Source organism: Lichenostomus cassidix, unplaced genomic scaffold (genome assembly GCF_008360975.1).
Source record: "Lichenostomus cassidix isolate B80296 unplaced genomic scaffold, HeHo_3.0 HiC_scaffold_836, whole genome shotgun sequence".
Lineage (NCBI taxonomy): Eukaryota > Metazoa > Chordata > Aves > Passeriformes > Meliphagidae > Lichenostomus > Lichenostomus cassidix.
In genome coordinates this window covers 28746-47406 of record NW_028147955.1, presented here as the reverse complement: position 1 = coordinate 47406, position 18661 = coordinate 28746, and the positions used below count along the sequence as shown (strand labels likewise).

Sequence of the window (18661 nt, the reverse complement as noted above, 5' to 3'; positions counted from 1 at the left end):
AGAGGGGGACCCTGGGAGCCCTGAGAGCCAAGGCAGAATCAGGGAAGAAGGGACCCCTGGGAGCACCAAAACCCCACAGCATCCCTAATCAGGACCCAGGAGAAGGGGATCCCCAGGACCCATGGGAGCTCCAGCAGCTTCGAGAATGGGAAACCAAAGAACCCCAAAGACAGGAGACTGGAAAGGGGGAACCCTGGGAGGCTTTTTCTGAACTCATTGTTATTTTAGGAGGAATTTATAGACACAAAACACCTGGTGACTTTCAGAGATAGACTTGGGCAGGAGGAACCCCCAACCCAAGGCACTCACACCTTTTTTTTACCCAAACGAGGATTAGCCAATTCCCCAAACTTAGCCAGATGGAGGAGGAAGCTGCGAGGAAGAGGAAGATGCCCCAGGAGAGCCAGGCAGGTGAGGAGGAAGTCACTGCCCCTTTCCTGCTCTCTTCTCCTCCATCTCCCAGCCCAGCATCGCCCCTGACTGCAGGACAGCCCTGCTGCTGACTCTGTCCTGCTAGGGATGGATTGGTGGGATCTCCTTCCCCTTCCCTCTGGCATGGAGGCAAATCCCAAATCCTCTCCTTGTCCTTCCTTCCCCAGACAACGAGCTGAGGAGAGAGACCAGGGAGGACAAGTGTGGAGGGGCGCTGAGGAGAGAGACCAGGGAGGACAAGTCCTTACGGCAGAACCTCATGCAAGAGGCCATTTTGAGCAGCTCCATGATCCAGGAATCAAACTGTGAGGAAAAGCCCCAGAGATGCTGCAGAAGGAGGGGCTGCAAACCCAGCCCAGGGTGCTCTGAAGAGCAAGGACCCACCCTGTGCCAGGAAGTTGGCAAGAGCTTCAGACAGAGTTCAGAGCTGGAGATTCCTGAGAAGCTTCATGAGACCGAGAAGCCCTACGAGTGTGGGGAATGTGGGAAGAGCTTCAGAAAGATCTCCAAGCTTATGGACCACCATCGGATCCACACAGGGGAGAAGCCCTATGAGTGTGGGGAATGTGGGAAGAGCTTCAGCCAGAGCTCCAATATGATCCGCCACAAGAGGATCCACACTGGGGAGAGACCCTATGAGTGTTCAGAGTGTGGGAAGAAGTTTCAGAGCAGCTCAGATCTCCTCATCCATGAGCGGATTCACAGAGACGAGAGGCCTTTTCACTGTCCTGACTGCAGGAAGGGCTTCAAGCACAACTCCCACCTCCTCAGGCACCGGCGCATCCATACTGGGGAGAGACCCTATGAGTGTGGGGAATGTGGGAAGAGCTTCAGCCGGAGCTCCCACCTGATCCGTCACAAGAGGAGCCACACTGGAGAGAGGCCCTATGAGTGTTCCAAGTGCAGGAAGAGGTTTCAGACCAGCTCAGCTCTCCTCTTACACCAGCGGATTCACACAGATGAGAGGCCCTTCCGTTGCCCTGACTGCAGAAAGGGCTTCAAATATAACTCCCACCTCACCACCCACCGGCGCATCCACACTGGGGAGAGGCCCTTTGAGTGTTCTGAGTGTGGGAAGAGGTTTCATACCAGCTCAGATCTCCTCATCCATGAGCGGATTCACACACAGGAGAGGCCTTTCCGCTGCCCTGAGTGCAGGAAGGGCTTCAAGCGCAACTCCCACCTCATCAGGCACTGGCGCATCCACACTGGGGAGAGACCCTATGAGTGTGGGGAATGTGGGAAGAGCTTCAGCCAGAGCTCTCACCTGATCAGCCACCAGAGGATCCACACTGGGGAGAGAGCCTATGAGTGTGGGGAATGTGGGAAGAGCTTCATCCAGAGCTCTGACCTGATCCGTCACAAGAGGAGCCACACAGAGGAGAGGCCCTATGAGTGTTCTGAGTGTGGGAAGAGGTTTCATTCCAGCTCAGATCTCCTCAAGCATCAGCGGATTCACACACAGGAGAGGCCTTTCCGCTGCCCTGAGTGCAGGAAAGGCTTCAAGCGCAACTCCCACCTCATCACCCACCAGCGCATCCACACTGGGGAGAGACCCTATGAGTGTCCCGAGTGTGGAAAAGGCTTCACCCAGAGCTCTCACTTGACCCAGCACCGATGGAGGCACCAGTAAGGGAAGCCCTGCGAGTGCCCCAAGTGGGGGAAGAGCTTAATGCGCTGCTCCGTATTCATCCCCCATCGGAGGACCCTCATTGGGAAGAGCCCTGGTGAATCAGTGTTGTGGTTTGACCCTGGCCAAATGCCAGGCACCTACAAAATCTGCTTTCTCTTCTCTCCCCTGCTGCAGCTGTGCAGAGGGGAGGGGAAAAAAGCCCTAACACACAGACACACACACACACACACACGGCTCATGAGTCGAGATAATGAACCGGGCAGGATGCAGTGAAGGGTAAAACAGGCTGAGAACTTAAAGTTGCAAAGTGATTTATTGGTAACCTAACCCTACACAGAGTCAGAGGGGGCAAATGAGAACTAAAAATAATCTCTTAATAGACTGTTTCTCTGCTTACCCCCCTCCCTCTTTCCCACAGAGGGTTGTGGCAGGCAGGGTATGGGGTTTTTTTGGTCAGTCCATGACCAAAATTTCTTCCGCTGTTCAGGGAGAGGAGTCCTCTACTTAGCCATGGGTCCCTCCCACTGGAGACAGTCCTCTGCAAACTTCTTTGCTATGGGTCCAATCTCTCGAGCAGCAGCCACTGGAATCTGCTGCCCCATGAGTTCTTGTCCACAGGGTTCAAAGCTCTGAGCCCAGGCCAGGCTGTTTCCATCCCAAGGAACAAGGCCTTTCCCTGCACTGGGACTCCCACTGGATCACAGCTTCCTCCAGGCATCCACCTGCTCCTCTAGCGTGAGCACCTCCCCACGGGCTGTGGGTGGATCTCTGCACCCCTCGTGGACCCCATGGGCTGCAGGGGGACAACCTGCTTCCCCATTGTCCTCACCACAGCCAGCAGAGGATTTTATGGTGAAAACTTCTAGAACATTCACGCAGGACACACAGAAGCCATTTTTGTGCTCCTCCCCACCCACTAGCAAAAACTGGGCTAAGCAAAACCAACTCATGAGCACAGGGGTGAGTTTTCTCCCAACCCTTCAGCCACTTCTTCAGGCCTACCACAACAGCTTTTGAAGAGTTTAAGTTTCCCCTAGATGCCAAAGATAGCTTGCTGATGTTCTGGGCTAAGCAAAACTAACATACTCAGATTGGGAAGGCACCTGGCTGGTGGCTTCCATGGCCTCCTGATTCCCTGTGGCCACCTGGACAAACACAGGGGCAGGAACATCCATGGGGACTCAGAGTGACATCCAAAATTCATTGGGAAGAGCTGATTTATTAATGTTACACCCTAAAAAATGTTACCTGCTGTGTAAGTGTTTCTTCTGGTGGCATCAAGAAATGATGGATGATCTTGGAGGTCTTTTCCAACCTAAATGATTTCCTTCTTCACCTTGTCAGAACAACCAAAGCTGAGGTAAAATAAAGAAATTAAACAAAGAGATCTAAAGCTGCACCATTTTACTGTGCATTTGGGGGTGAATGTGGGGTTCAGGGAATATCCATGAGGATTTGGATATCCCGGGGCTGCCCAGGCTGGGGGACAGGACAACAGTCTCATAGTTGTTCCAGCAGAATGTGTCCACCTGAGCCCATGTGTTCTCCAGGAATTCTGGTTTTCTGTCCCAGTCCCTGGCCTGGGTCTCCCCATGTAGGGTGTGCCCCACAAAGTGCCCAAATCACTGCTGAAGTGCCTGAGCTGCTCCCAGCTAAGGATGTTCCTGTCTACCAGCCTCTCCTGGTCAGTACCATGGGGGGTGGTGGGGCGTTTAGGGGATCCTGGGGGCATTGGGAGGGGCTTTTGTTGCTCTTGGGAGCATTTGTGGTGCTAGGAGAGAGTTTGGGGGGGTTTCTGGGGGCTCTGTGAGGGAGGTTTAGCATCCTGGCAGGGCTGTGTGACTTGGAGAGAATTTGGGTGGGTGTAGGGGGAGATGAGAAGGGGATTTGGTGGCTCTTGGGCCCATTTATATTGCAGGGATCCTTGGCTGTGGGGATCCTTGGGGGATCTGGGGGGGTGGTTTGAGGGGTCTGGGTGTGACTGTGGGGCTGGGAGAGCATTTTAGAGTGGTCATGACCACACCAGACTCCCAAAGCTGCCCCAAGACCCCAACCTCCAAGGTGCTGCTGGGGTTTGGGGGCTCCATTTTGGGGTTCATCCTCCTGGCTCTGCGGGGGAAGGTGAAGGGTGTCCACAGGGGTCATGTGTGTCCCTGAGAGCATGTGTGACCCCCATCCCAGTGTCACCCCCTTTTCCCTCCCCACAGGGCTCCTGACCCAGCTCCTGCTGCCCCCAGGAGGGAATTTGGGGAGGGGGCAGAGGGGGTGCACAGCCCCCACCGGGGGATGACCCTGAGCCAGCGCCCTTTGTTTAGCACCAACCTGGGCTTGGGGCTGCAGGAGGAAAAGGCCAATGGGAAGCAGATCCTGCAGGTGGGACAGTGCTTGGGGTCAGGGCAAGATCCTGCCCTGCACACCTGGCTCAGGTGTGACACTGCCCCGGGAAGGGAGAGGGACATTCCCATCCCCACGGATCAGGGCTGTGAGCAGCACTTGGAGCACAGAAATGGAAATACTTGGAGGAACTGGGAGCACCCTGAGGGTGTGAATTATCCCCACCACCACCTTTCCAGGGCAGCCCTGGATCTGAGAAATGCTCGTTAGGCCTCAGCCTTGGCCAACAGCCCCTGGGCTCAGCTCCTCTGCAGCTGATCACAAACACTGTCTGCTCCCAGGCACTGCTGCTGTCCAACCAGCTCCTGCTTTCTTTAGGAGCAGCCTTGGGAACTGTTTTTCTCCCCTCAATGGCACAACATCCCTGTTCTCACAGTGTCCAAGAAAGCTGTTGATGCGAAGTGCAGCCAGGATGGAACATTGCTGTGACTAAAGCCCATCTCTTGGGGCCCTATCAACAGGGCTCCAAAAGGAGCCCCTTGGAGCTCTCCTGGAGCAGTGAGCTCCCTCTGAGTGGGGCCTCTCTGAGCCGGGAACTCTCCCGTTTGCTGCACTCAGGGCATCCCCGAACAACGAGGGACCCTGGGCCGATCTCCCCACTCCTCCAGGCTCAACCCTTCGCCTGCTGGGGAGATGCAAAAGCATCCGCAGTGAGCATTTCCCTGCCCTCCAGGGCAATTTCTGACAGCTCCCTGGCACTGCCTCTGTCTGTCTGTGTGCACACACGTGTGCCTGTGCTCTGGAAATGGGGGAGAAATGCTGCTCTGGGAGGTGTTGAAGTGCCTTGGATATCTGAGTGAGTTAGGCCTGTAAGTGAGGTTCAGTCATAAGGTATGAGCTTTTAGGCCATATTCTTTTTATCCTTGCCCTCACAGTCCTTTAGCACACAACACACAAACACACACACACACACACACACACACTAGGGACAGTCCTCAGTTCATTTCTGGTTTGATTGACTGGATTTTCTTGCTTCTCTTGTTACTTTTTTCCCTTGGTGTGCCTGAACTGCGCAGTCAGGAGCAGAGTGACTCTTGCAAAGGAACTTTGTTATGCTGTCACTTAATATTAAATCTGGCTTTTGCTGATCCCTTGCTGGGGATTTTTTAAGTGCTCTCAAGCCTTCGTTCGTAAGAGGGTGAAGGAGCCCTGGGCCAGGCTCTCGTCCTGGGGGACACGGGGACACTGCCAGGGTGGTCCCTGTCCCCCTGTCCCACCCCCCAGGGCCCTGTCCCACCCCCCAGGGCCCTGTCCCCCCGTCCCTGTGTTAGGCTCTGGGGGTCGATCTCATGGAACATCCTCTGTGGGAGGCTGTGGCACTGGGGGGCAGGGGGGACCTGGGGGGACAGGGGACCCTGCTGTGCACGAGCAGCGTTGGACTTGTCTGGGGGAACTGTGAGGGGGGCTGGGGCAGAGTGACCTCTTCAGTGACCTCTCACAGCCCCCTTGGATGTCACAGAGCCATTCTGTGATTTCACAGCCCATTCTGTGATGTCACAGTTCATGCTGTGATGTCAAACAATCTGCCCTCGGGTGTCACACCACTATTCTGAGACATCACAGCCTGCACTGTGATGTCACCACCCATCTGGGATGTCGCCCAGCAACCCTGTGATGTCACAACCCACTCTGTGATTTCACAGCCTTCTATGTGACATCACGCAGCCTGCTCCATGATGTCACAAAGCCACACTCTGATGTCACATCCTGCTCTGTGATGTCAGACAGACCACCCTCTACAATGGCAGTCTGCTCTGCGACTGCACAGACCTCTTTGTGATGTCTCAACCTACTCTGTGTCACAGCCGGCTTTATGATGTCACATCACTACCATGTGACATTACATCCTGCCCAGTCTATGATATCACAGCCAGCTGTGTGACATCTCAACCCACTTTTTGATGTCACAGGAATCTGTGACCTCACAGCCAACCTGGGATGTCATACAGCCACACTGTGATTTCACAGCCTTCTCTATGATGTCACACAGTCCTCTCTATGATGCCATAGCTTCTCCATGACCTCGCATAACCAACTCTGTGATGTCACACAGCTCCTTTCTGACATCACAGCTGGTCTGTGGCTCTCTGACACAGCCCCAGAGGTGCCCATGGCTATGACACAGCCCCCTCTGGGCCATGGCACAGCCCCTGCCAATGCTGAGCACCTGTGAGCTCTGGGTGTGCCCTGCTCGTGTCCCTGAGATGGCCTGGCAGTGCCCCAGCCCTGCTGGGCTGTGCACAGGAGCTGCTCCTGGGCAGAGCTGTCTCTCTGCAGCGCTGCCGCTTGCCAGGAGCTCCTCTGTGCCAGAAGCCCAGCCCAGCTCAGCAGCACAGCAACTGCACAGCAACTTGAATGACCCTCGTGGGGCTTTGGTGCTCAGGCTCTGAACATCAGTCCCTGAGAGGGAGTTGCAGAAACCTCTCAAGTATTCAAAGGCAGAATTGAACTCCAAAGTTCCTGATACCATAAATGGGTCCCACTGAGGGACACAACTGAGAAATTGTCCCCATGGCCCAGTTGGAGTAGGAAAGTGGAGACAGGGATGACAGGTGGGGACAAAGAGAAGCCAACTCTTTGCGCCCTTGGGAACAGCACTGTCTCTGCTACCAAGGGCTGTGAGGAAACACCTTGTCCTGAGGCACTGGGCCCTCCTGGCACAGCCCCAGCGAGGCTGGGCACTGTCACCCCCTTGTCCTGCCCTCAACATCCCCACCCCACATCCCAATGGCCTCGAGGATCTGATGGAAGGAGTCCTGGGGAGCCTTTGGCAGGAATGGCCCTGGGGGGCTTCTTAGTGCTCCCAGAGACTGCAGGTTTTTCAAAGGACTTTGGGGTTTGCTTTTGCCTTGGAGTCTCTGAGAGCTTTGTGCAATCATGGCCTTCAATTATCTGCTCTAATTAGTCCCTTGATAGGCTTTGTCAGAAATGACACTCAGTGGGGCTCATTAATGCTTCAAGGTACTTCAGTTTTTTAAAGACATTTTTCCATTCTCCTTTTAACACTGAGTGTCTGGGAGGTTTGTGCAATCATGGCCTCCAGTTGTCTCCTCCAAGAACTCCACAAGGAGGCTGTGTCGGGGATAGACCTCATTAGGACCCATTAATTCTTTGAAATACTTTGAGTTTGTCCTCTGACTTTGACTCCTGGAAAGGTTTGTGCAATCTGCTCTCAGACCCTGAGGCTCAAGGGCTCAGCACCAAATCCTGAGCTCCTTAGGGGCTCCTTAGGATCAAGCAAATCCTAACAAACCATGGCCCTGCCTTGCTTTCCCTCCAGTCTAGTGCAGTTCATTAGGAAGTTTCTTTTCTATATTTATGGAGAAATATTTCGAAGAACTTCTAATAAATCCACATTCCTATTTAAAAGGGTGTATTTTTCCGTTTAGAGAAGAGGTGAATGCAGCATTCAGTGATTGATATTGATCCAGGGTGTCTCCTAAGGAGGTCTGGCCTGGTCAGAGAAGTTGTCCCTTGAGGTCTGACACAGTGTGGTCACCCTTGCTCCCCATTCCCAAACCCCATCCTGTCTCTCCTCACTTACTTGTAGACTGCTTTCCTTGGGGAACTGGCTGCACACAGGCAAACAGAGGTTTTCCCTTTTTTTTTTTTTTTTGTAAGCAGTTTATATCTCCACTTTAAACAGACAGCCTCCTCCAGTGCGTCCCAAGTCCAAGCCGTCACCAAGGAGGCTCCCCTTCACCAAGGTTGAACCATGCAAGGAATGTTTTAGACCTTTGGACTCCTTGGTTCCACAAGGCCTTTCTGTGTCCCAATGATCCCTTGGTTCCATGAGGTTCCATAGTGTCCCAATGGATATTTGGTTCCATAGGGCCCCACAGTGTCATAATGCTCTTTTTGAGTCCATGAGGCCTTGCTCTGTCACATGAACTTTTGGTTCCATGAGGTTCTGTATTCTCAGCAGTGGCCTCCTTAGCTCCAAAGTGACACCATGGACCCTTGGTTCCATGAAGCTCTGCTGTGTAACAAGGCTCTCCTGGATTCCATGAGGAATACAAAAGCTTTGCATAAATAATGAGGAAGACCATGGCCTCCTTGGATCTGCACTGTCACAATGGACAGTTGGTTCCATGAGGTCCCATACTGTCACAATGGATATTTGGTTCCACAGGGTGCCACAGTGTCACCATGGTCTCCTTGGTTCCACAAGGCCCTGCAGTGTCACAGTGGCCCCCAGGTTCCATGAGGCTCCACAGTGTCACAAGGGTTTCCTTGGATCCATGTGCCCCAAAGTGTCACAGTGGTCTCCCTCCTGCAGCAACCAGCAGCCAAACCCACTACCAGGGCCAAATGCCTGGGAAGAAGGAGAAACGGAGGCACTTTTGGAGTGATGGTTTTTGTCTTGCCAGGTCACAGTGACATGGGATGTGGCCCTGCTGTCCTGGAGATGGCTGAACACAGCCTGCCCATGGGAAGGGGGAAAAGACAACAACCTCTGTCCATGGAACTACAGCAGCAGAGAGGTCAGGCCCCAGAATGTTGGGTCTTTCAGCAGGCTCTGCTCTCCTGGGGGCTGATCTTCCCAGGCAGGCTCTAAAAGCAGAATAAAACAGCAGCGCAAGGCACAGCACAAAGGAAGCACCGGGCTGATCCCATTAAAAGTGCCCTGCAGGGACATTTCACGGCTGACCCTCAGCAGCCCGGGCTGCAAACAAAGCCCGCTCGGGCCGAGCACAAGATCCCCACAGAGCCCTGAGCAACAGCTGGAGCCCAGCAGGGCCTTGGAGGAGGCAGGGCGAGCCCCGGGCCGGGTTCCAAAGGGGCTGCGGGGCTGGGGGCGATGGCGCCGAGTGCCCTGCCCGTGTGTGCCCTGGGCTCTGCGGCGCCACGGGGACACAGCCCGGGGCCGGGGCTCGGTCCTGCTGCCCCCAGGGCGCTGCCGAGGGCTCCCCGCCCGCCGGGGCCAGGGCGGCGCTGAGGGAGCGGCGCCGCCATTGCTGCCGCCATTGCTCAGGGGCGCTGAGGGGAGCGCGGCTCCCGCCAGCCCTGCTCGGCTGTGAGGGGAGAGAGAGAATAAGGAGAGAGAGAATAAAGACAGACTTTGCTGCTAAAGAAAGTCCGTGCAGTTCCGCATGCCTTCGGACACCGGCCCGAATGGCTGTGCTCGGTGTATGAACATCGCCACTCGGCTGCCCCAGAGCAGAAATCCCCTGGGGAGATACCGGGACCGGTCGTGTGAGATGGGACGCCAAACACTCGGGGTTTGGTGTCTTTGGGATAAAGAAACTATTTTTTTAGTCTGTTTGGAGTAGAAATATTCTTCTGATTGCATTAGTCTGTTGTACATGGGGTTCAAAAGGCATAATAAATATTAAAAAGGAATTATTATATATAACTGTGTTTAAAAAGGCATTAACACTTAGGAGTAACATGTCGTCTGACAAAAGATTCAATAAGAAAAATGCTTTACTATAAAAATCTTTCTTCTGCAGTTTTATCAGTGGTTGTTCTTGGATTTTAAACTTCTATATTTTTTGTTTCCTCTGATTTGCTTTATTTTGCAAACATGTAATTAAAAGGAGCAACATCTGGAATAAATGAGCAATTGGATACAAAGCTTCAGAATAAATGTGGAAGTACCAGAGAATTCATATGCTTTAGACATGTGTGTACATGTGTGTGCATAAAAGCGTCCCTCCTTTTCAAGACTGCATTACAGCACAGAAGTAGTAAAATCAGATTTACTCCTGTTTTCACAAGATTCCCATAAATCTACACCAAAGTGCAGTGAGTGATAGAAGACAGGTCAAGTGTGGTTCTAGGTAATCTATTTTTACTCAAATTTCCTGAGTCCTTACACTGCTTTGAAGTGCCAGCCTGCAGGTGTGACACACCTGATGTCCCTGGAGTCTCTGCTCGGGGCTGGAGCCCTGCAGGGCATCTCCACCTACAACAAATCCTTTTCACACTGCCTGAGTCTCCTTTGGTATGGTAAAGAAGGAGATGAGAATGCCTGCCTTCTCTCAGGGCTGCATAAGCCATCAAATTTCCCTCCTGGTGTTCCCAAAGAGAGGAATGTTGGCCCATGGACCCTCTGCTATTGGATATTGGGCAAGGGAGGAGGGAGACACTTGGTTGTCCCTGCAGAGAGAAGAAATGGATGAACATGCAATCCCAAATCCTGATTTGGCATTTCTTTGTCATCCTTCAGTGATTCCTGTTTGGTTTTGGAAAGCAAAGAGGAGGAGAGGGTCTAGAAAAGGAAGAATCCTGCTGTACTCCCTGACAGGAGGTTGTAGCCAGGTGGGGTTGGGCTCTGCTCCCAGACATGAAGTGACAGGACAAGAGGAAAGGGCCTCAAGCTGTGCCAGAGGAGGTTCAGGTTGGCCAGGAAAGGGTAGTCAGGTCTTGGAAGTGTCAGGAAAATTAATCCACAAACACCAGAGGTTTATGTCCAAAAAGGAGACAGAGGAGTCCTGTAACTTTATTCATTAATAAAGGGAGAGGTCATGGGCATTTCCCATGGGGTCTCTCAAATTGCTAGAGGACACAGCCTCTTTTTATCCTGATTTCCTGATCACAGTTCCCTCTCTTTCCCCACTGACTGAGGTACTCGAGAGGTACAGACTTCCCTAATTGCCTAATACACATCCTATTCTAAGATACATTCCCCCAGCTGCCTTGTTTTTCTTGTGTCTCTGTTCTTTTAGTTAAATTCAGGGATTTAAGACAGTCTTGTTAAAGTCTTGGGTAAGTCAACCAGAGGAATTCCTATGGAATTCCTTCCCATTGTTTCTTCTCTCTCTCAGTATCTGGCTTTATCTATCAGCAGGCCCAGTTTGTTTATAAAGACACTTCCTTCTCATTCCTTTCAGTAAGAAATATATACAATTAATACATTGAAATATGAATTGAATACTAATAAAAAAGCATAAATTACATTATTTTTAAAATATATTTTGGGATGTCAGTCCTGGGTGGGCAATGTCAGACATGGTGAGGTTGGGGATGAGGAGCAGGTTGTCCAAACAGGGTCAGCCCACAAGAGATTCATTCTTCTACATGCCCAGACCTCCTAAGGAGACATTCAGCATCAAGATCATTTGGGGAATGCTTCTATCACCTTTTCATTGAACTGAAAAATAAAAAAATACTCATTTGATTAAAGATAAAATTCATGAGGTGCACTTTGAAATCTCCCTCCATAACAGCACTCCAAACAGACTCCAATGAGCTGCACAAGCCCCAGCCCTGCTTTCAGGGAGGTCGCCCAGCACAAAGCCAGCCATGGCACCCTGAAGGTGCCCACTGCACTCTCTAGTATCCATGCCCCAGGAATGCCCTTGGCCCAGAGGGCTTTGCTCATGGCCCCTCTCGGGCTCAAAGCTGCTGCTCTTCTTGCTCATTCTTGCCTAAAGCCACAAAGCTCAGCCTCCCCCCACCAACAGGACAAAGGTTCAATAGCCAGGCAGTGGAGCGCACGGCCTAAGGCTGAGGGGCTGGGGCCCAGTCTGGAGGACAGGGAGGGCACACGCCCAGCCCCACAACTCCTGGGCCCACAGCTCTGAAAGGCCAGGACCAGGGATACATGCCTGATTTGGGGGTCCCTCCAGCCATCTGCTGAGGGAGATGCCTTGGGGAAGCACCGGAGCAGCTGGGTGGCAGGAACAAAGCAGCTGCCTGGGGGCTGCTTAGGGCCTCTGACCCCCAGTTCCTCAGGGCTTCCCAGCACCCCATCCCCTCAGGGGCCTCCTGTCCCCAACCCCTCACACATCCCCCTCCTGCCTTCCCACTGCCTTGTCCCATCAGGGTCTCCACAGCACCTCATCCCTTCCCAGCCTCCCACCGCCCTGTCCCCTCAGGGTCTGCCCCAGCCCGGCCATCCTGCCTGGCAGCGGCACAGCCCCGCTGGAGCTCCAGAGGAGCCGCAGCAAGAGGCACCTCGGAGCCCTCGGCAATCCAGCCGGCAGCACACGGGCAGGACACAGCTGGTGCTTCCTGGCTGGCAGAGGGCTTGTGGCCATCTCCAGGCACAGTCTCGCAGGGATCCCCACAGCTCCAGCCTCTGCCCACCTGCTCTGGCGCAAGCGTTAAGGCTTCAGCAGAACCACCAAAGGCCAAGGGGCTTCTGGCCACTTTCCCTTCCACACTGCACACCCAGGCAACCTGCTGAGCACAAGCACCCTTTTTCCCCTCTTCCTCTATGCCCTGCCGACACTGGGTACTGAAAGAAAGATCCTGGGAGTCTGTGTATTAGAACACATTCTATATTTACATACTAAAACCCAAAGAAAATGCTTAAAGAAAAGAATAGTTCCCCGCAGGCTCAGGTGACCCCAGCAGATGGAGCAGACAGATCAGCTCTCCACAAAGCTCCAGCAGCACAGGCAGCCAAGGCCCCACAGACGAGGCCGTGTCTGCCATGCCGTGTGGAGTCGATCGCGCAGCTTCCGGAACATGGAGAAGGGAGATCCCTCTAGTGCTCTCATTATGTAGAGTGTCTGCAGAGCCAGGTTTGAGACGGCAGGGCTGATGTCATTTGTCATGTGTTCAAGGGCTGAAACAGAGAGGAAGAGAGCCACGGTCAGAGCCTGAATCTGCAGGGACCCAAGGAGACCCTCCTGCCCGGGCAATCCCAGCCAACTCTTGCCATGGCCAGGACAGAGCAGGGACCAAGGAGATCAGCCAGAAGGTGCTGGCCACGAATCCCCCGCGTGCCCCTGAAATCTCCCTGTGCTCTGCCCAGGACGCCCCTCGTCCACACAGGGAGCAGGGCCCTCCGCAGCCGGGGCAGGGATTGCAGCTCCCTGCCCAGGGATTGCAGCTCCCCCTGAAAAGCCCTGCTGACGCCTCGCTGCCCTCACTCACCTAGGCAGACGAACCGGAACTGTCCTGACTGCCCCCTCAAGCGCCGCCCGGCCATCCCTGGGAACACAGAGCCTGTCACAGCCCCAGCGGCACAGCTCCGCCACAGCGGCGCCGCCAGCCCTGTGGCCGCACGGCCTCCTGCGCCGGCAGGGCTCAGCCCGGGCCCTTGCCGCATCCTGCCGCCCGAGGAAGGGCAGGGCTGCGAGAGGAGGGCGGCAGCAGCCCCGAGGGCAGGCGGGGCTGCACAGCCCCGGGCCGGATGGCGCTGGCGGGGCAGCAGGCGGGGCTGGGGCCGAGCTGCGGCGGGGCGGGGAGGGAGCCCGGGCTCGTGGCTTACCGATGAACCTGATGGCTGCCTCTCGCAGGGGCTCCTGTGGGCTGTCCAGGTACGGCACGGCCTGGTGCAGGTGCTTGACCCTTCGGCTCAAGTCCTCTGCCAGCTGGAGAGAGAGGGCGCCAGGAGGGAATGTTTGGTGTGAGCTCTGTCCCTTGGCCGGGCTCTCCCTGCAGCCAGCCCTGGCCTCCCCTGCTCGCACAGCCCAGAGGTGCGGCCAGCAGCCGCTGGCACCGGGCTTTGGAGGGGGCAGAGGGCCGGGTGCTGCCCGGGGAGCCTCTGGGCCACCCCACTGCACAGCCCAGCTGGGCTGGAGCTCCATCGGCACCTGGCTCAGGGCCAGAGCAGCCTGGAGAGGAGCCCACATGGCCTCTGGGTGCAGCAGTGGGCAGGGGCACAGCTCCCAGCCCCACGCACTGAGCACTGTGGTCAGGGGCCTTCTCCAGGCTGAGGCTTCCAGGCCATCCTTTGGGGCTTCCAGGCTCTTCTTACCAGGCACTCACTGAACTGCCACAGCTCCTTCTTCTTCACCAGCTTCTTCATATCATTCCTCTTCAGGAACTCGGTCGCACAAAGCAGTGTTGACCAAGAGACCTGGAGAGCAGCAGAGACACAGAGATGGCATCACAGCGTAGGGCACAGGACCAGTGTCTGTGTGCCCAGGCCAGGAGGCTGCAGCCCGCGAGACACCAGGGCAGGAGGCAGCTGAGCCCCCTTGAAGGGAGACACCAGCAGCCCCTCAGTCCTTACCTCTGCCACTTCCTGGTTCTCATCATGGCAGTGGAAGAAGAGTGGGAGCAGGCTCTGACGCACAGCTAACTTGAAAGGCTTTTTCCCCTCTTCCGCTAAAAAATTCATGATTTCTTGAAAGAGGATCATGGAAAGAAGCTGCACATGGCTATGTTCCTGTATGAAAGGAAGAAAAAAAGACTTCAACGTTGGCAGCTCCAAGCACACCTGGGCACAGGCCTGAAAATCCACAGGGAGCAAAGTGTCTGGGCAGCACCCAGTGCCCGTGGCTGGAGGCACAGAGCCTTACATTGTCAAAGAGTGGCAGGAGTGCCTCAGCCAGCTGCAGGGCAAGGGGGCTGGGTATCAGCCTGTCCTTGTCCAAGACTGTAAGGCTGAGTACAGTGAGTGTCATTGCAACCATGTCTCCATCTGTGTCCCACAGGAGCTTCATGAGGTTTTCAGTCAGGCTCCACATTCTTCTGGCCTGTGCAGAACACAAGTCTGTGAAACCCCAGCCTGCTGCCGCAGGGCCCAGAGGCCAAAGGCCTGTCCCAAAGCACTTGGGCAGCTGAAGCAGGAGGCAGGAGAGCTGGGAGCAGCTGCCTCAGCTCCCGAAGCCCAGCCAAGCCCAAGTGGCTGTGTTCTCCAGCCCCACGCTGCCAGCATGGCTTGCGCCACTGTCCCCTTCTCACCATTGAGGGATCGTCAGTGAGCTGGAGGAGGGCCCTGAGAACCTGGCAACGCCTCTCCCTGCAATCACTCTGCAGGTTCTTTGCCATGATCTCCAGGATGCTGTCACTGCATTCACCCAAGTCCAGGCACTCCAGGATCTGAAAGACACAAGGCAATGACGGGGTGCTGGCTGGCAGGAGCCATACAGGGCTGGGCCCAGGCAGCAGCACAGGGCATGGCTCAGTCCCAGGCAGCCAAGAGGACAGAAAGCTGGGAGGCAGCTGAATGAGGCAGCGCTGGCCTTCAGGCTCACCTCCACAAGGAACACCAGGGCGGGAAGATCCCAGGGTGACTCCTCCCTGCTGAGCAGCCTGAGGAGGTGCAGTGCAATACCAGAACACAAGGGTGTGGATGCACTGCACATCTCGCTGGAGGTGGGAAAAGGAACCAAGACCCTGAGGTGGGAGGGCAAACCTCTGCCAGGCCTGACTCACACAGGTCTGGTCTTTCCCCACCACCCTGCGAGCAGACATGGGAGGCGGCTGCTCCTGGGCCTTTTGCAGTCTGCTTGGCCGCCGCTCACTGACAAGGCCCTCTGGCCCATGGCCATGGGGGCTGTGAGGGGCACACTGGGCACAGGGCAGGAATGCCAGGGGCAATGGGGAGAAGCAGTTTTCACCTGGCCAGCACACCCACGGCATAGTGCTGGGTGTCAGCACAGAGCAGTGTGTCCCAGCCACACTTAGTTTCCATTGCCACCACCACATGCTCACACTGGAGAAGGCAGAGCAGGGCCTTCAAGGTCTGCACTGCAAACCTGTGTGCAGAGCAAAGCCCAGGTCACACTGGCAGCACTGGTTCCTGCCCTAGGGACATGGGAGGGACAGGAGGACTGGCATGGAGCACCTGTTGGGGTTGGTGGCAAGGCCGTGTTGCTGCTGGCATTCCTTCCAGAAGGTATCGACCTCCTCTGGCATATCTGATGTGCTGAAGAGCACTTGGAAGAGCAGGTGCACAAAGAGGCAGGGGAAATACACAGTCACTCTATGTGGGCAGCAGGGCACCTGGAGAATCTTCCAGATCACCACAGTTGCCTGCAAAGGACAAACCACCCTGAGACAGCGCTCAGTGCCGAGGTGTCCATGGGGCAGGGCCCAAGCGTGGGAGGGAGAGGCCAGGGGAGACGCAGGGGGAGCACCGGGCCTGGTGCCCCTGAACTGCCCTTAGCCCAGGTTTTAGCCCAGTGCCTGAGGCAGGGAGATGCAGTGAGGGGAGGAGGATGGAGAGCTGCTGGAGAGGCGGCCTGGGGGCGAGCAAAGGCCAGTTCCAGGAACTCACAGCCAGGGCAAAGACAGGTGTGTTGTCCTCATCAGAGGTGCACGTGCTGTGCTCTGGCCAGCTCCCCAGCACATCGACAAGTGTCAGCAGCACTGGCTCTGCAGTCCTGCTCAAGGACATGATTATTCTCCACATGGTCATAGCAGCTCTGTGGGATCAAAGCTCTGTGTCAAGTGAGTCTTGGCCACCAGCCCTGCCTCTGCCCACTGCCACTCACTGGCAGCACCCAGGCAGCCCACCCCTGTGGGGACAGGCCCCTGAGGGGCAGGGAGGGAGCATGGCAGCAGGCTTGGGGGCTGACATGCCAGGGCTGGGAAATGGAGCCAGAGTTCCACCTGGAACTCTCCGTTTGTCAGACACCTGGGACAGGCTCCATAGGGTAATGGACTGGGGGGCCCTGAGCTCTCTGGGCAGGTGGGCTCTGTACCTGTCGCACGACGGGGCCACGCGCAGGAGAGTTATCACCACATCAGTGGGGTGTGCCTTGGTCAGTTCCACAAGGGCCATTTCCGGATTGTGCTCACCAGACTCATTGGACACGAGCCACTGGTGGATGTACCTCACCATGGCTGGCACCTGGAGAAGGCCCGGGGAGAGTTGGAAAGCTGCCAGAGGGAGTAATGTCCCCAGCTTCCCCAGAGAAGTGCTTCCCTTGCCACCACACTGGGATGGCCTCAAAGGCTTCAAGGGACCAGCGGACGTGGCTTGGGAGGCCAAGAAATTCCTGGGGGGCTCCAGCCCTGGCCACAGGCTGCTTACTTGCTCTGGAATGGAGACACCCTTCTGCACAAGCAAATCCAGCATGGCAGCACCGGGGTCGGCACTGTTGACATCAGAGTTTGCCATGGACTCAGTGCCCATGTCGCTGGTCTCTTCCTGCCAAATGCACTTGATGAATTTGCAAGTCATGGGCAGGAGAATGAAGGGCAGGAAGAGAGGGATGTTCCACAGAGTGCTCCAAGTGCAGTGCTCGGCTGAGCAGGGACAGCAGGCCCAGCCCAGGTGGGGATGGCTGCAGCTACCTGCGCTGTTCTGCGGAAGAGGCCACGGGCAGCATCCTGCTCTCGTGTCTGGTCCGTGCCTGCATCTGGCAAAGAGCGAGCACAGCCAGAGCTGAGGGGCTGCAGGAGAGGCCGGAGAGCACAGGCCAGCCCTGCACTGCCCAGGCAGGGACAGCCCCGGGATGCCCAGGGGATGGAGCACAGCTGTAGGGGGGGTGGCAGCACTGGCCTCTCTTCCGTCTTGCCCATGGGCATGTCCCCAGTGGATGGGATGGGATGGGATGGGATGGGATGGGATGGGATGGGATGGGATGGGATGGGATAGGATGGGGCCAGGCTGGCAGGCAGGCTGGCTGCAGGTACCAGCCCTATGGCCCAACTCTGCATCAACTCACCCTCCTGCATCCGCGACAACTGTTCCACCTCTCCAGGCTGTTGTGCTGGGGCAGCGCCAGGGCCTTCTTCCTCCTCCTTCACCCAGGCCAGCTTGGGCACACTTGGGGGTCTCTGCTCCATGTCACTGACTGGGTTTAGGGCTACTTGCAGGAGGGATGCCTCAAGAAAGCTCGGGGTCAGCAAGTCTTGCAGTCGAGCCTTGAAGGCACCTGCAAGGGAAAAGTCTTGGGAAGGCTACAGGACAGCAAGTCCTGCACTCTGGTCTCAAGGTCTCCTGCCAAAAGGACAGGAGACTCCTTGTCAGGGATTGTGGTCAGCAAGTTCCACGGTCTGGCCTTGAGGGCACTGGCTGCGGGGATAGGAGATGCCTCGGAAGAGCTCCGGGCACCAAGTCCCGCAGTCTGCCCTCGAGGGCACCTGCAGAAGAGAAGCCTCGGGAAGGCCACTGGTCACCAAGTCCTGTGGTCTGTCCACGAGGTCACCTGCAGGAGAAACGCCTCAGAAAAGCTCTGGGTCAGAAAGGAACAAGTGTGCTGTGTGGGGGCTCCTCACGACACTGCTCTGTCCCGTCCTGTCCCGTCGCGTGCTCCGAGCACAGTGGCGTGGCTGTGTCATTGCCAGCACCTATGTCACGACGTGTCACAAAGGGCCCTTGGACACCCTGTCCCGGTTCCATCCCACGGTGACCATGCTGCACTGTGTCACAAAGGGCCCTTGCACACGCTGCCCCCTGCCCTGGGGCTGCCCCCAGCCCGCCCAATGTGGCCCAGGTTGGAAGGAATCCGTTGCCCCAAGCATCTAAGGCAGCCCAACAGGAACCTTAGGAACGGCTCAGACAAGAAGCAAATGCTCCCCTGCTCTGCAGGCTCAGGGCAGCAGAAGGAGTCCCCACAGTGGGAA

At 55.9% G+C, this 18661-nt stretch overlaps 2 protein-coding genes across 3 annotated transcripts; one reads left to right on the top strand and one right to left on the bottom strand.

Moving 5' to 3' along the window:
- The first annotated feature begins 359 nt into the window (after nucleotides 1–359).
- On the top strand, nucleotides 360–2065 carry LOC146420514 (uncharacterized). Its single transcript, XM_085048187.1, has 3 exons — nucleotides 360–422; nucleotides 635–1092; nucleotides 1345–2065. Exons 1-3 carry the CDS (start codon nucleotides 360–362, stop codon nucleotides 2063–2065), a joined length of 1242 nt encoding a protein of 413 aa, XP_084904313.1.
- A 10615-nt stretch (nucleotides 2066–12680) lies between these two features.
- LOC146420513 (maestro heat-like repeat-containing protein family member 6) lies at nucleotides 12681–18549 on the bottom strand. 2 transcript variants are annotated; one of them, XM_085048189.1, is made up of 16 exons: nucleotides 18259–18549; nucleotides 17761–17970; nucleotides 17387–17451; nucleotides 17124–17240; nucleotides 16792–16940; nucleotides 16365–16512; nucleotides 15933–16120; nucleotides 15706–15843; nucleotides 15340–15454; nucleotides 15047–15184; nucleotides 14662–14838; nucleotides 14373–14528; nucleotides 14115–14216; nucleotides 13626–13728; nucleotides 13289–13345; nucleotides 12681–12977 (listed from the first exon to the last, which is right to left on the bottom strand). In XM_085048189.1, exons 2-16 carry the CDS (start codon nucleotides 17879–17881, stop codon nucleotides 12778–12780), a joined length of 1974 nt encoding a protein of 657 aa, XP_084904315.1. In that variant the 5' UTR covers nucleotides 17882–17970; nucleotides 18259–18549; the 3' UTR covers nucleotides 12681–12777. The 2 variants fall into 2 exon arrangements, with proteins under 2 accessions (XP_084904315.1, XP_084904314.1); XM_085048188.1 differs by having other exon boundaries at nucleotides 17761–18549.
- Nucleotides 18550–18661: the final 112 nt, after the last annotated feature.

What these genes read in the sequence shown, in the direction of transcription:
- LOC146420514 (XM_085048187.1), top strand. Translation starts at nt 360, where the DNA reads ATGGAGGAGGAAGCTGCGAGGAAGAGGAAGATGCCCCAGGAGAGCCAG. An exon ending in GCCAGGCAGGTGAGGAGGAA is followed by an intron (nt 423 to 634) that starts GTCACTGCCCCT and finishes AGGGAGGACAAG; the next exon opens with TGTGGAGGGGCGCTGAGGAG. An exon ending in TGTTCAGAGTGTGGGAAGAA is followed by an intron (nt 1,093 to 1,344) that starts GTTTCAGAGCAG and finishes GTGCAGGAAGAG; the next exon opens with GTTTCAGACCAGCTCAGCTC.
- LOC146420513 (XM_085048188.1), bottom strand. Translation starts at nt 17,881, where the DNA reads ATGGAGCAGAGACCCCCAAGTGTGCCCAAGCTGGCCTGGGTGAAGGAG. An exon ending in TCACTGACGATCCCTCAATG is followed by an intron (nt 14,839 to 15,046) that starts GTGAGAAGGGGA and finishes TGTTCTGCACAG; the next exon opens with GCCAGAAGAATGTGGAGCCT. An exon ending in TCCTGCCACTCTTTGACAAT is followed by an intron (nt 14,529 to 14,661) that starts GTAAGGCTCTGT and finishes CCTTTCATACAG; the next exon opens with GAACATAGCCATGTGCAGCT.